Source organism: Musca domestica, unplaced genomic scaffold, assembly GCF_030504385.1.
Source record: "Musca domestica strain aabys unplaced genomic scaffold, Musca_domestica.polishedcontigs.V.1.1 27, whole genome shotgun sequence".
Lineage (NCBI taxonomy): Eukaryota > Metazoa > Arthropoda > Insecta > Diptera > Muscidae > Musca > Musca domestica.
The window spans coordinates 6,209,155-6,222,961 of NW_026712286.1; the positions used below are offsets into that span (position 1 = coordinate 6,209,155).

The window sequence follows — 13,807 nt, forward strand, 5'->3', positions numbered from 1 at the left end:
CCTTGCCAAACAACTGGCCACAGCGCATGCCCCGGTGTCCTTGCCCTTGTTACAGACATAAACACACACACTCACCTCGATGCACTGCCTCGTTCACCCATCCTGTCCTTCTGGTGTCTCCTCCAGTACAGTGTTGCAGTGTGTCTAATACCATAACTCAAACCTTGAGTTCGGCGGCATCCTTGGTCTGGCATTGTTTTGGTTGCGTTGCCTTCAAACCTGCTACACCAAACAATGCACAACTACACGTGCACACAATCCTTTCCTTTTTGATACGGTGGCGTCTAGCTGTTGTCACCGCACACACACAAGAAGGAAAAAAAAAACATCAGGGTCATTGATATTATCCTCGGTTTTTGTGTGTTGATTCCGCTTTGATATTTTCAAATATGAAAATTGTGTTGAAACATTTTTATTTATTTTTTTTTATTGATGTCATGGTTAAAAAACTGTAGTCAATTAAAAAATAAATAAAAATGTTCGGAACAAGGTTGAAATGGCGGAATTTTTCAATGAATTTTCCGAATGTGTAAGAGCGAGAAACGAAAAACACCACCGGCTCGAAGGACCAAATTTAAAAAGGAGAAAGGAATCCAACCTGGCTCCTCAATTGTCGAAGCAATTCTCTATCCAGATCGAAGGACCAAATTTAAAAAAAAGAAGGAATCCAATCTCGCTCTTCGATTGTCAATTCAATTCTATCCGGCTCGAAGCACCAAATGTAAAATCAAGAAAAGTATTACTACAGCTTCCTTCGGGTGTAAAATCAATTCCCTATCCGGCTCGAAGGACCAAATGTAAAAACGGGAAAGGAATCCAACCTCGTTCTTCGATTGTCAATTCAAATCTCTATCCGGCTGGAAGGTCCAAATGTAAAAGTGAGAAAAGAAACACTTCAGCTTCGTTCAGGTGTAGAACCAATTATCTATCCGGCTCGAAGGACCAAATACAAAATCGAAAAAAGAAGCACTACCGCTTCGTTCAGTTGTAGAATCAGTTATCTATCCAAATCGAAGGACCAAATGTAAAAATGGGAAAAAATGCAACTTCGCTCTTCGATTGTCAATTCAATTTTATATCCGGCTCGAAGGACCAAATGTAATATCGAGAAAAGGAACACCACTGCTTCGTTCGGGTGCAGAATCAATTCTCTATCCGGTTCGGAGAACCAAATGTTAAAATTAAAAAGGAATCCATCTTCGATATTCTGTTGGTAATTTAATTCTCTATCCGGCTCGATGGACCAAATACAAAATCGAGAAAACAAGCTCTACCGCTTCGTTCGGTTGTAGAATCAATTCTCTATCCGGTTCGAAGAACCAAATGTTAAAATGAAAATGGAATCCAATCTCACTCTTCGATTGTCAATTCAATTCTCTATCCGGCTCGAAGGACCAAATATAAAAAAATTAGAAAAGAATCCATTCTCGCTCTTCGCTTGTCAATTCAATTATCTATCCGGCTCGAAGGACCAAATGTAATATCGAGAAAAGGAACACTACTGCTTCGCTCAATTCTCTATCCGGCTCGAAGGACTAAAATGTTAAGTGGCTATATCGAAGATGTATGTTTGAAAGTCTTCAAACAAAATGAAAGGCAATCCGTCATTGAATATTTTTATTTGGAACACTTTTCATCTTTTTTAAGATACGTAATTTTTAATTAAAATAAATAAATTATACCCTACTACTCTCTCAACCCGCCATTGCCGCAACCAAGAGAAAGAGGGAGAAAAATATCTCAATCCTTAGGTTTTCGCACCTCTTTTCCCCGCTCGATTCCTGCCATTCAGCCGATCTCATTTGCACACCTCTTCCAAATCTTTGGCTATCAAATTCATGATGCCAATTCTCAGGGCAAATTTGCGATTGCGCGGTATCTGACGTATGGAGGGCAGCAAACTCATAACGAAATAGTAATCCTCATCTTTAGTTTCCAGATCGGCGGATTCAATGCTGCGTTTGCGTTTGGGGGCAGAGCTACTGCGAGGCGTTTCCACGGCAGCATCCTCACCAGGTGTGCCACCATTAGACCTAGCACTTGAGGTGGAAACTTGTGGCTCTTGATGAAATTGCCTAGGCAAAGCTGGAGTTTGTTGTCTCGATGGTGATATTGTCACGGCCTCGATTTCGAAATCCGAATCATTTTGGGGTTCTCTTTTGGCCAGCATTTCCATTAGTTCCATGGAGTTGGGCAAGCCATTGTTGGATGGAGAAATTACCACGGGTGGAACATTGACATTTCTTTGAGGTGACTCTGGGGGATTTTCGAAACGTCGTATATCCGAGGTACTAACCAAGGATTCTTGGGGAAAATGTCGCGAATATTGAGGCGAAGTAAATTGTCGATTTTGATTAATTGCTGGCGACTGCATACATTGCCGGGGTGGTGTAGCAACTAAGGATACTCTACGTTCCCTTTCAACTACACGCTCAGCTTCGGGTTCTCGTTTGGCCATCATTTCCATTAACACCATGGGATTTGGCATTCCACCACTCTGGCGATAGCTCCTCGATGAGTCACAGGATTCAACCACTTCCACAGCATCATTTTGGGATACTCTTTGTGATTTTTCAGGACTTCGGGTAATCTGTCCCGCTATAGCTTGTATTGGTGTGGTCATTTGATTTTCCGTTTGATTGGGAATTTGCCATTGCTTGCTCAGAATAATCGGCTGGAAATTATCATTCTGACCACTAGCGTTCATTGCAGCATTCGAAGTGCTTGGCATATCCGATGCCTCTGGATAATCGGTGTCATTTTCAAAAACATATTTGGAAAATTGATGCATTTCATGAGGTTCCATTTCCGAATCCGAATCACTGCCCTCATTCACTTGTCCCTTGCAGGCCACCATGTCACGTATAAAATCCATATCGCCAAAGAAACGCCATTTTGATTTGAAGCCATATTTGAGTTCACGTTTCAGATCGCGGCGATATTGATCGCGTAGATTCTCCCAGGTGCGGCGAATTTTATCAACTGAAAAGAGAGGAGTGGAGGGAAAGGGTTGAGATCAATATAGATGTAGAGAAAATTTTTCAGATTGGAGTCAAAGAATGATTTTGACAATTTAAAAAATATATATTTAATTCTTATATTTCATTATTTTGTATTTAGGGATTAATTAATGTATTTTTTATTTTTTTTTTCTTTACTTTTTTATTTATTTAATTTATTTAAAAGAATATATTCAATATTTATATTTCATTTAGTGATTAAATAATTTATTTTTTATTAATTCTTTGCTTACTATTTATTTAATTTATTTATTATGTCTTTAATTTATTCTTTATTTTAGAATTATTTAATGACTTGTGTTTTTATTATTTTTTTATTTATATTTATTATATTTTATTTATTTATTAATCTACCTATATACATTATGTATGTATTTTATTATATATATTTATTTATTATATATTACTTTTAATTAATACATTTTTATTTATTCAATTTTTTATTTATTTCATATTTTCTTTTTTTAACACATTTATTATTTTAATTATCATAACAAAACACCCCACTGTGTTCTCTTAGCACCCATCACATTCTAGCATCTGGCAACACCATCAGACAATGTCTGTATTCTCACCACATTAACACTCTCCCTGTTATTATCCAACAAATTTCCTCTGCTCTCGCTCTACCTTGCTCCCTCATCCAATCAAACACTCACTCTCCTCTCCTCTCACCATCCCTCCCCTTACTTACCCGACAAACCAAGCAGTTCTGCGATTTCTTGCCATGTTTGCAATTTTTGTGGCCGATTACGATTGTAATTTTCGGCGGTTTTGTTCCACAGAATCGGATGTTGTTTTACCAACAAAATCAAACGACGTCGGCAGTTGTTGCGCTCCGCTGTGAAATTATTCATTTTTTTTCAGTTGTTAACACTCCAACACTTTTCAATTTATGTATTTTGTATGAATTCCACGACAAGAAAATCTTTATTGTGCGTCACTACGACCGACCGACCATGCAATGCTTTGCTTGCCTGGCTGGCTGACTCGTTGCTGTCTCTATTTGGTATTTTGTCTGTTCGTTTGGCAAAGCAAGCCGCCGAATACCACACGCACACACACTACCACTCGTTGTATGACGACTATTCAATGGTGCTGTGTGTCTGAGAAAACTGAGGGCATCATACGTTTTTCATGCTCTGAGAGTCGGATGTATGTTTAGCGTTGTCTCTGTCTCACACACACACGATGGCCGCTATGTGGTTTTTGTCGGTAGGTATTGTTGTTTGTTTAACTTTGTCGTTTCGTGTGCGTGCTCGTGCAGTGTTTTAATCTCAGAGTTTGATTTTGTCTGTTGAGAAGATTTCTCTGTTAGCTGTGTGGTGGGTTATTTTGTTATTGTATGGTGTGTATTCTTGTGGGTATTGCATGGCGATGCCAAGTGCTGTGAAGCAAGACTATTAATGGCAAGGGAGTACAGACAAAAAACATTGGAATTGTAAATATAATTTATTCATGAATTGATTAATAGAAAAATAATAAATTACCAACAATTTAATAAATCAGACAAATAAATAATAAGTAAATAAAAAAAATAATAATAAAATGTAAAAAAATAGAAATTTGTCCATTGAAAAAATGTACAACTATTAAAAAAATAAAAAAACAAATATGAAAAAATCCAACATAAAAAATATAAATTATCTTCCAAAATACAACATTAGAATCACATGTCCATATACCTAGGAACGTATTGCATTATGGTGTTTTATTCCATTTTATGTTACCAAAAACCAATACACCTCTTCTCATCACAAGTCTCCAAAAGTGTATGGTGGTATTCACTGTACCTCAGTATTATTCAACATTGTAGGTTGGAATTTCTAACGAAAAACACATCGGATTTCGTCTTCGTTGAGATGATGAGCAACAAAAAAATGAGAATGAGAGAGTGTGTTGACTTCTAACGTTGCCATATGTCAAAAAAAAAACAACCACAGACAATTACATGACCTCCACAATTTGTTTCAGTTAAAGGCGAACAATTAAAGGTTCTGATTTCTGTAAGAAGACCTTCTGATTTACTATCTGAAGATCTTTGTGTACAAGATAGAAGAGTTTCTGGTCTTCTATAAGAAATCCCTCTGGTCTTTTACAAAAAATCCTTCTGGTCTTCTTTCAGAAGACCTTTTGGTCTTGTTTGAGAAGATCTTCTGGTCTTCCATGGAAAGACCTTCTGGACTTCCATGAGAAGACCTTCTGGTCTTCTATGAGATGACCTTTTGGTCTTCTATGAGAAGAGCTTCTGGTCTTCTATGAGAAGACCTTCTGGTCTTCTATGATATGACCTTTTGGTCTTCGATGATATGAACTTCTGGTCTTCTGAGAGAAGGCGTCTTGATCTTCTATGAGAAGACCTTCTGGTAGACCTTCTGGTCTTCTATGAGAAGACCTTCGGCTCTTCTATGAGAAGACCTTCGGGTCCTCTATGAGAAGACCTTTGAGTCTTCCATGAGAAGACTTTCGGGTCTTCTATAAGAAGGCCTTCGGGTCTTCTATAAGAAGACCTTCGGGTCTTCTATGAGAAGACCTTCGGGTCTTCTATGAGAAGACCTTCGAGACTTCTATGAGAAGACCTTCGAGACTTCTATAAGAAGACCTTCGGGTCTTCTATGAGAAGGCCTTCGGGTCTTCTATAAGAAGACATTCGGGTCTTCTATGAGAAGACCTTCTGCTCTTCTATGAGAAGACCTTCTGCTCTTCTATGAGAAGACCTTCTGCTCTTCTATGAGAAGACCTTCTGCTCTTCTATATGAAGACCTTCCGCTCTTCTATATGAAGACATTCTGCTCTTCTATGTGAAGACCTTCTGCTCTTCTATGAGAAGACCTTTTGCTCTTCTATGAGAAGACCTTCTGCTCTTCTATGAGAAGACCTTCTGCTCTTCTATGAGAAGACCTTCTGCTCTTCTATGAGAAGACCTTCTGTTCTTCTATGAGAAGACCTTCTGATCTTCTATGAGAAGACCTTCTGATCTTCTATGAGAAGACATTTTGGTCTTCTATAAGAAGGCCTTCTGGTCTTCTAAAAGAAGACCTTCTGCTCTTTTATGAGTTGACCTTCCGGTCTTCTATGAGAAGATCTTCTGGTATTCTATGAGAAGACCTTGTGGTCTTCTATGAGAAGACCTTCTGGTCTTCTATGAGTAGACCTTTTTGTCTTCTATTAGAGGACCTTCTGTCTTCTATGAAAACAACTTCTTGTCTTCTATGAGAAGACCTTCTTGTCTTCTGTGAGAAGACCTTCTTTTCTTCTGGGTGAAGAACTTCTTGCCTTCTGTGAGAAGACATTTTTTCTGCTATAGGAAGACCTTTTGGTCTTCTACGAGATAACTTTTTTACTTCTTTGAGAAGATTTTAAATTTTCTATGAGAAGAATTTTATGGTCCTCTATGAGAAGGAGTCTTGGTCTTGTATGTTAAGGCCTTCAGATTTACATTGAGACATGTGTTTGGCCTCCTATCGAAGGGTATTCCGGTTACCTATACAACTATATTCAGCTTCATCTTTGATAATTTTTGAATTTAATAACTTTAAATGCAAATATATTAAATTATTGTATTCTACTCCTCTTGGCGTTGATTAGGAAAAAAAACTCCAACCACTTCATATCAATGAGTTTGTTTTTCCTCTATTTTTTAAAAAATTAATATTCAAAATCTAATGATAATTTCTTGGAGGAACAGGACTCACCACTCTACTTTTATAAATAGAAGATTATCCACATGCTTCCCAGGAATATAAGTCATTCTACAGACATTTCTTGGATTATGATTTCATTTTCCGAATACAATCTTCATATATAGTCGGCGATTCTATTTTATCTTTGATAATTGTTTTTTTTTATAACTTTAAATGCAAATATATTAAACTTTCTTATTTTACTTCAAATGATCTTTTTTTAACTTTTTTTCTAAAAATAGTTACGTTTTTATTTATAACTCTCCAGGAACTCCATATTAATTTCATTTCTCACATCAAAATTCCAATGTATAATGCATTAATTTTTGACAATTCATCAATTCAATTTTAGGTGTGTTGAAATTCAGCAACAAAAAAATTAAAACTCTGGCATTGGGTAGGTGGTGGCAGCTTTTTGTTTTTGTCACAATTCGCCCGCGAGGAAGGCTAGTCGCCCATTATCAGACAAACAACTTGGTGTGGTGTTGCAAAGTACAATAACCTTGACATGCAACACAAATACATATTCATACATGTGAATATATTTATGTGTGTGTGTAGAATTTGTCATAGAATTGTCGTTTTGCCGTAGCATAACTTGTTTTTCTCTAGTACACCTGTATTCAGGTGAGCTGTGGTACTCCCCTCCCACCTTGCCCAAGGCATAATCACTTGGCAATGCTTTCACTGGAAAAAAGGAAGAATAACAACCATGCTCCAGACTTTTCCTGATTATATTTTGAAAACATTTTTCCTTGTTTGTTTTTTGTCGACCCAACTCCCGACCATGTCAATAGAGCCAGGGACAACACCCATATTATTGGTAATACAAAAAAAATGCAAAAAAGCTGCAGCAGAAGAAAGAAACTTTTTCCAGAGAAAGGAGTTCCATGGCAAATGGCTTTGGGAGTTCTGGTCTTTTGTCTACTCAGTTTTTTTGCTGCATTCCTTGTTTGTTTATTTTTCGCTTTTTCCCCGGCTATGCATGACTGGCGTGGTTCGCCATGCGTCTACCAAAAAAAAAAAAACAAAGAATTACACAAAATTCAAGAAATTTATTGTGGCCCTGTAACGGAAATGAAACCAAGAACAAAACATCGAATATTCAAGTGAAATTTGCCTGTTTCATTGGTCTTGGTTTCTAGCTAGGTTTTTCGCTTTACATCGAATGGTTGCAGGTATATTACTCGTTCCCAGTCTTAATTAATGCAGCCGATTAAGGGGTAATGACTGACTCATTCAACCACAAGGTGGCAAAACTGAAAGTTATGTTATAACCCTTCCCCAGATCGCATGGCATTGGGTGACCAAAGGAGAAGGGAATAATTTATAATTATTACAACACTTTTGGGAATTGTAAGTAAGCTTTTGTTTTATTTTTGGAGGGAAAAGAAAATGCTGCGATTTTAATTTATTCGGAAGCCTTACAGTAGCTGAATTTTTAATTTAGCCGAACCAAATGTAAATAAATCTTTTGCATCTCGAACCATCGCTCGTTACCGTGATATTGGTAGCGTAGCCTGACGTCAAGGAAGTGGACGGAAGAAAACAGGAACATCAGCAGAAATGGTTCGAAAAGTAAAAAAGCGACTTGATCGAAACCCTCGTCGCAGTGGCCGAAAAATGGCTCATGAGCTGAACATATCGCAATATTCCATTCGGCAAATATTGAAAAATGAGCTCGGAGTAAAGCCACTGAAATTCCAACAAGTGCAAGAACTTACACCGCAACAGGAAGAAAATAGACTCAAAAGAGCTAAAGAGTTGCTTCGCTTTGCCGAAAGTGGTGAACTGCCGAATTTGATTTGGTCTCCGATGAGAAAACATTCGTTGTTCAGCAGTTTGTAAGCAAACAAAATAATCGTGTTTCCTTGCCAAAGAGGTCAGCTGAAAATGTGTATCTTTGGTTGGCAACCAAAACTCAAGCGCCGATGGTGGCTCTCCGCTCGTATTAATCAACCGTGGAAAGAGAATAAATGCCAAATATTATTGCGAAAATATACTGGAGGGTGTATTAAAGCCTTGGGCACGCAAAAATTTTGGCCGCAGACCTAGGACATTCCAACAGGACTCAGCACCACCGCACTCAGCACGCGCCACCCAAGAATGGTTACAAAATGAGGTTTCTCGCTTCATTTCCAGCGCACAATGGCCACCAAAATCTCCGGATTCCAATCCGTTGTACTATTGTGTCTGGAGTATTTTGGAAAGCAATGTTGACACTAAAAAATACCAAAGTGTCGATCACCTCAAGCAAGCGCTTCTCCGGGAATGGGGCAAAATACCGCAGAGCAACATTCGGGCAGTGTGTGACGGTTCCATTGGCCGTTTGAAGGCCATAATTCGTTCCAAAGGTGACCAATTTGAACAAATCTATTCTAAAATTTGATGCTTTTTGTGACATTTTTTTGCTTTCATTCAATAAAATTAAAAAAATATATAAGAACTATGGTTTTTGACTTTGTTGCAGGTTTTTTATTTCACCCTATATATATAAAAGTGACTAAGGCCCAAGAATATACCCCTATCTGCCTAAAATCAAACATCAACTCCCCAAAAATTTAATATATTTGCATTTAAAGTTACATTTGTTTTGAAAACACGATTAAAATCGCCAGAACACCATTCAGCGGATTTCCAGAAATTAATAAACAAATACCCACTGTTGTATGTATACAGATATGATGAAGGTAAAAGTATTGACCATGAACTATCCTTATATAGATTTAGATGATTATCAGCTTATGGTTAAGGGATTTTTACGAGTCAATTAAATAAACAGAATTTAGAATTAAGTACCGATAAGCTTAATACAAAAGGACAATGATTTTGAACATAAAATCAAAAAGAAGTTGCTAACCAATCCTATACTTCCGCAAATTGAAGATTTTTTCAAGGTTTTCTGTAGAAATCAAGAAATCAATCAAATGTCTTTTATAGATGAAAAATCTTTGACTTTTTAGTATAGATGACTTCCAATAAAACTCTTATAGATCAAGATCCCCAAAGTCTTACAAAATTTATAGGTTAAGACCTTCAAAATAAACTGACGACGAGTTAAAGCGTTTCTCTTAATAGAAGATTGTCTATCTGTAGGAAACCTGCGGAAGATCTTCTGTCCATGAAAGAGAAGTATAGATTAAGTTAAAATCTAGAATTAAGTAATGTTAAGTTTAATATATAAGGACAACGACTAGGAAAATAAAATTAATGCGAGGTTGCAGACTAACTCCTCACATTCAGAAATCAAAGATCTAACCAAGGTTTTCTATGGATAGAAATCCCTCTACGGAGTTTCTAAAGAAAGAGGATATTTTACAGCTCATTTATAGGTATCTCTGACTTCCAGAAGTTCTCTTTGTATAGATGCGTTACCAGTTCACAGAAAACTCTTATGGATCAACGTTCTCGAAGTCTTGCAAATTTTTGAAGATTATTATTTTCTTTTATAAATAGACCTTCGTAATAAATAGATGAAGGGTTGAAGGTCTTCTCTAAATGAAAGGCCGACTATCTGCAAGAAACTTGTGAAAGTTTTCAATAAAAAGAAGCTCGAATATCTATGGGAAATTTATGGAAGTTATTCAGTCCTTGAACGAGCCTTGAAGGAATAAATTAACTAAGCAAAATCTATCGTTATGTTGAATATATACTGAAAATGATTTGGAAAATAAAGTCAACAAAAGATTGCTTGCCAAACCTTCAATTCCACAAATTGAAGGTGTTCTCAATGTTTTCTGTAGGCAGATATCTTTCTACGGAGTTTCTAAAGATAGCTGATCCCGAAACCTTACACAATTTTATAGATCGAAAACATTTGTAATAAAAATAAGATCGTCCTAAGCTTTTCTATGGACATAAATATCTCTTCGGGGTTTCTAAAGAAAGAACATATCTTCCAGAAGTCCTCATTGTTTAGATGAGATCTTTTTTTAACAAATCTTTATAGATTGGAGGCATACATTATAAATTGAACCTCTGTGGAAGGTATTCTATTCTAATAGAAGGTATTCTTATTTGTGGGCATCCTGAGGAATTTTTTCTGTCCACGAAAAAAAGAAGGAACACAAGTCCTTACCCAAATTAAAGATTTCGAATAAATACATAGCCGTTTCTTCATTTAGAAATTAACAATTACAGGTCTCTTCTAAATAGAAAACTCCCAGAGGTCGTTAAGTAGAAGACCTCTTCAATTTCTTTCATCTGTAAAAAAACGTGATAAGATCTTCAATCTATAGGAAAGCAGTTAAAGATCTTCTATCCACAGAAATTTTTATGTATATCTGTCCTCCATAGAAGAACTTTGGATGTTCTCTGTTTTCTGGCAGTAGTATAACAGTTATTCTAGATGTATATCTGTCCTCCATAGGAGGTTTTTAGAAGATCTATGGAAGAACTGTCACAGGACTGTCAGAAAGAGAGGATTTCCAAAAGTCGTCCATGGATAAAATATCCTCAACTGGATATGTAATCTATAGAGAACCTGTTGAAGATCTTCCATATTCAAAAATACCTTTGCACGTCCTCTGTTCTCTGACATTCACATAACAGTTCTTCTATATCTATATCTGTCCTCCATAGAAGAACTTTGGACGTTCTCTGGCAGTCTTGTAGCAATTATTCTATATGCATATCTGTCCTCCATAGGTGTTTTAGAAGATCTATGGAAGAACTGCCACAGAAAAGAAAAGGACTTGAAAAAGTCGTCCATGAATGAAATAGCTTCAACTGGATCTGTGATCCATAGAGAAGCAGTCTAAGATCTTCTATCCATAGAAGACCTTTTGGCATCCTCTGTTCTCTGACAGTCATATAGCAGTTCTTCTATATGTTTATCTCTCCTCCATAGAAGACCTTTGGACGTTCTCCGGCAGTCCTTAAGCAATTATTCTATATGTATATCTGTCCTCCATTGGAGGTCTTTAGAAGATCTATGGACGAACTGTCACAGGACTGTCAGAAAAGAAACGGACTTGCAAAAGTCGTCCATGGACGAAATATCTTCAACTGGATCTGTAATCCTTAGGGAACCAGTTGAAGATCTTCTATCCATAGAAGACCTTTGGACGTCCTCTGTTCTCTGACAGTCATATAGCAGTTCTTCTATACGTATATCTGTTCTCCATAGGAGGTTTTTAGAAGACCTATGGAAGAACTTTCAGAGGACTGTCAGAAAAGGAAAGAACTTGCAAAAGTCGTCCATGGAAGAAATATCATCAACTGGATCTGTAATACATAGAGAACAAGTTGAAGATCTTCTAACCATAGAAGACCTTGGGACGTCCTCTGTTCTCTGACAGTCATATAGCAGTTCTTCTATATGTAAATCTGTCCTCCATAGGAGGTTTTTAGAAGATTTATGGAAGAACTTTCAGAGGACTGTCAGAAAAGGACTTGCAAAAGTCGTCCATGGATAAAATATATTCAACTGGTTCTCTATGGATTAAAGATCTTTGCTACATTCTTCATAGATTAAACCATCTTCAGGAGTCTTCTTCGAAAAATCTTTGGGAGATTTTCTATCATAAAAACGACCTGTGATAGGTGATTTCCACATAGAAAAACCGACCGGAAAGTCGTTTATTTGTTCAGGTCTTTTATTATTTTTCTACGGCCCTAGATTATCCTTACATACACCAAAAAAGACTTTCCCAAAAAAACTTTTATTTCAGATTTGTATCTGACATATGGTTTTGCAGGACTTTTTTTATATAACTTTAAATGCAAATATGTCAAATTATAGTTTTCCATAATTTTCTTTTTCATTGAGGTATTTTATTCTTTCTTCCATGGCCCTAGGTTTTTAGAAGAGCTCCATTAGAGGTTTTTAGAAGATCTATGGAAGAACTTTCAAAGGACTGTCAGAAAGGGGAGGACTTCCAAAAGTCTTCTATGGATAAAAGATCTTCCACTGGTTCTCTATCTCTATCTTTATCACATTTTTTCGTAGATTAAACAATTTTCAGAAGTCTTCTTCGTAGAAACCTTTGGTAGATTTTCTATCATAAAAAACGACCTGTGATAGGTAGTTTCCACATAGAAATCCCGACAGAAACTCTTTGGAAAGTCGTTAATTTGTTCTAGGTTGTCTTTGGAAACACCAAAGAGACTTTCTCCAAAAAAAAAACCTTTTATTTCTGATCTGATATATGGCTTCGCAGGACTTTATTTATATAACTTTAAATGCAAATATGTCAAATTATAGTTTTCTATAATTTTCTTTTTATTCAGGTATTTTATTCTTTCTTCCATGGCCCTAGGTTTTTGGAAGATCTCCATAGGAGGTTTTTAGGAGATCTATGGAAGATCTATCACCGGACTGTCAGAAAAGTGATCAAATTATAGTTTTCCATAATTTTTTTCATTAATTTTTCAGGTCTTTTGGATTCTATCTTCCATGGCCCAAGGTTATCTTTAGAAATACCAAAGAGTCTTACCCGGAAAACCTTTTGTTTCTTATATAGTATCCATTCGGCAGGACCTTATTTATATAACTTTAAATGCAAATATGTCAAATTATAGTTTTTCATTCACTTTTTTTCGCACAATTATACCTTCAAAATCATAACTGGTCAATAACCTTTTGTTGTTGTTGTATTCTCGACTCTGCTGACTATCCCCAGACTATTGTCGCAGGAAGAAGAAAAAACAAAATAAAACGAAGGGCAAAAAAACAATCTTACGTCACACATCACAGAAATCATTATTGTTGTGTGCTTTCGGTTGGTGTTCCTGTGCCACCGCACTCTATGGACGTATAATAATCAAAGATTGTCATCGGGAGCAAATGCACAACAACAGAATGCAAGCTTTTACAAACCAGTCACCGACTGGCAGTTAGTCTGTCAGTCAGTCAGGCAGTCAAACAAACAGTCCATTGACTGACTTTGGCAGTGGTGCCTGCCTGCCTTTCATTTAATGACTCCTGACATTAGGGTTGTATTGCAATTTCATTGTTTGGGCGCCGCCCTGCCTGTCCGTTCCCTTACGCCAGCGTTTTTTACGCTTCATTCACTTCATTTTCTGTTTGATCAGTGGTATGATTTTGTATTCGTTTTTAAGCTTGATATGATGTTATTATTATTTTGCTTTTGCCAAATGGGG

General features: G+C 36.7%; 1 protein-coding gene across 1 annotated transcript; it reads right to left on the reverse strand.

Annotated features, from left to right (window-relative positions):
- Nucleotides 1-1,670: 1,670 nt before the first annotated feature.
- Nucleotides 1,671-4,112, reverse strand: LOC131803098 (uncharacterized). The gene is made up of 2 exons (XM_059124117.1): nucleotides 3,715-4,112; nucleotides 1,671-2,982 (listed from the first exon to the last, which is right to left on the reverse strand). The coding sequence occupies exons 1-2, from the start codon at nucleotides 3,875-3,877 to the stop codon at nucleotides 1,799-1,801; spliced, it is 1,347 nt and encodes a 448-aa protein (XP_058980100.1). The 5' UTR covers nucleotides 3,878-4,112; the 3' UTR covers nucleotides 1,671-1,798.
- Between the last annotated feature and the right edge of the window lie 9,695 nt (nucleotides 4,113-13,807).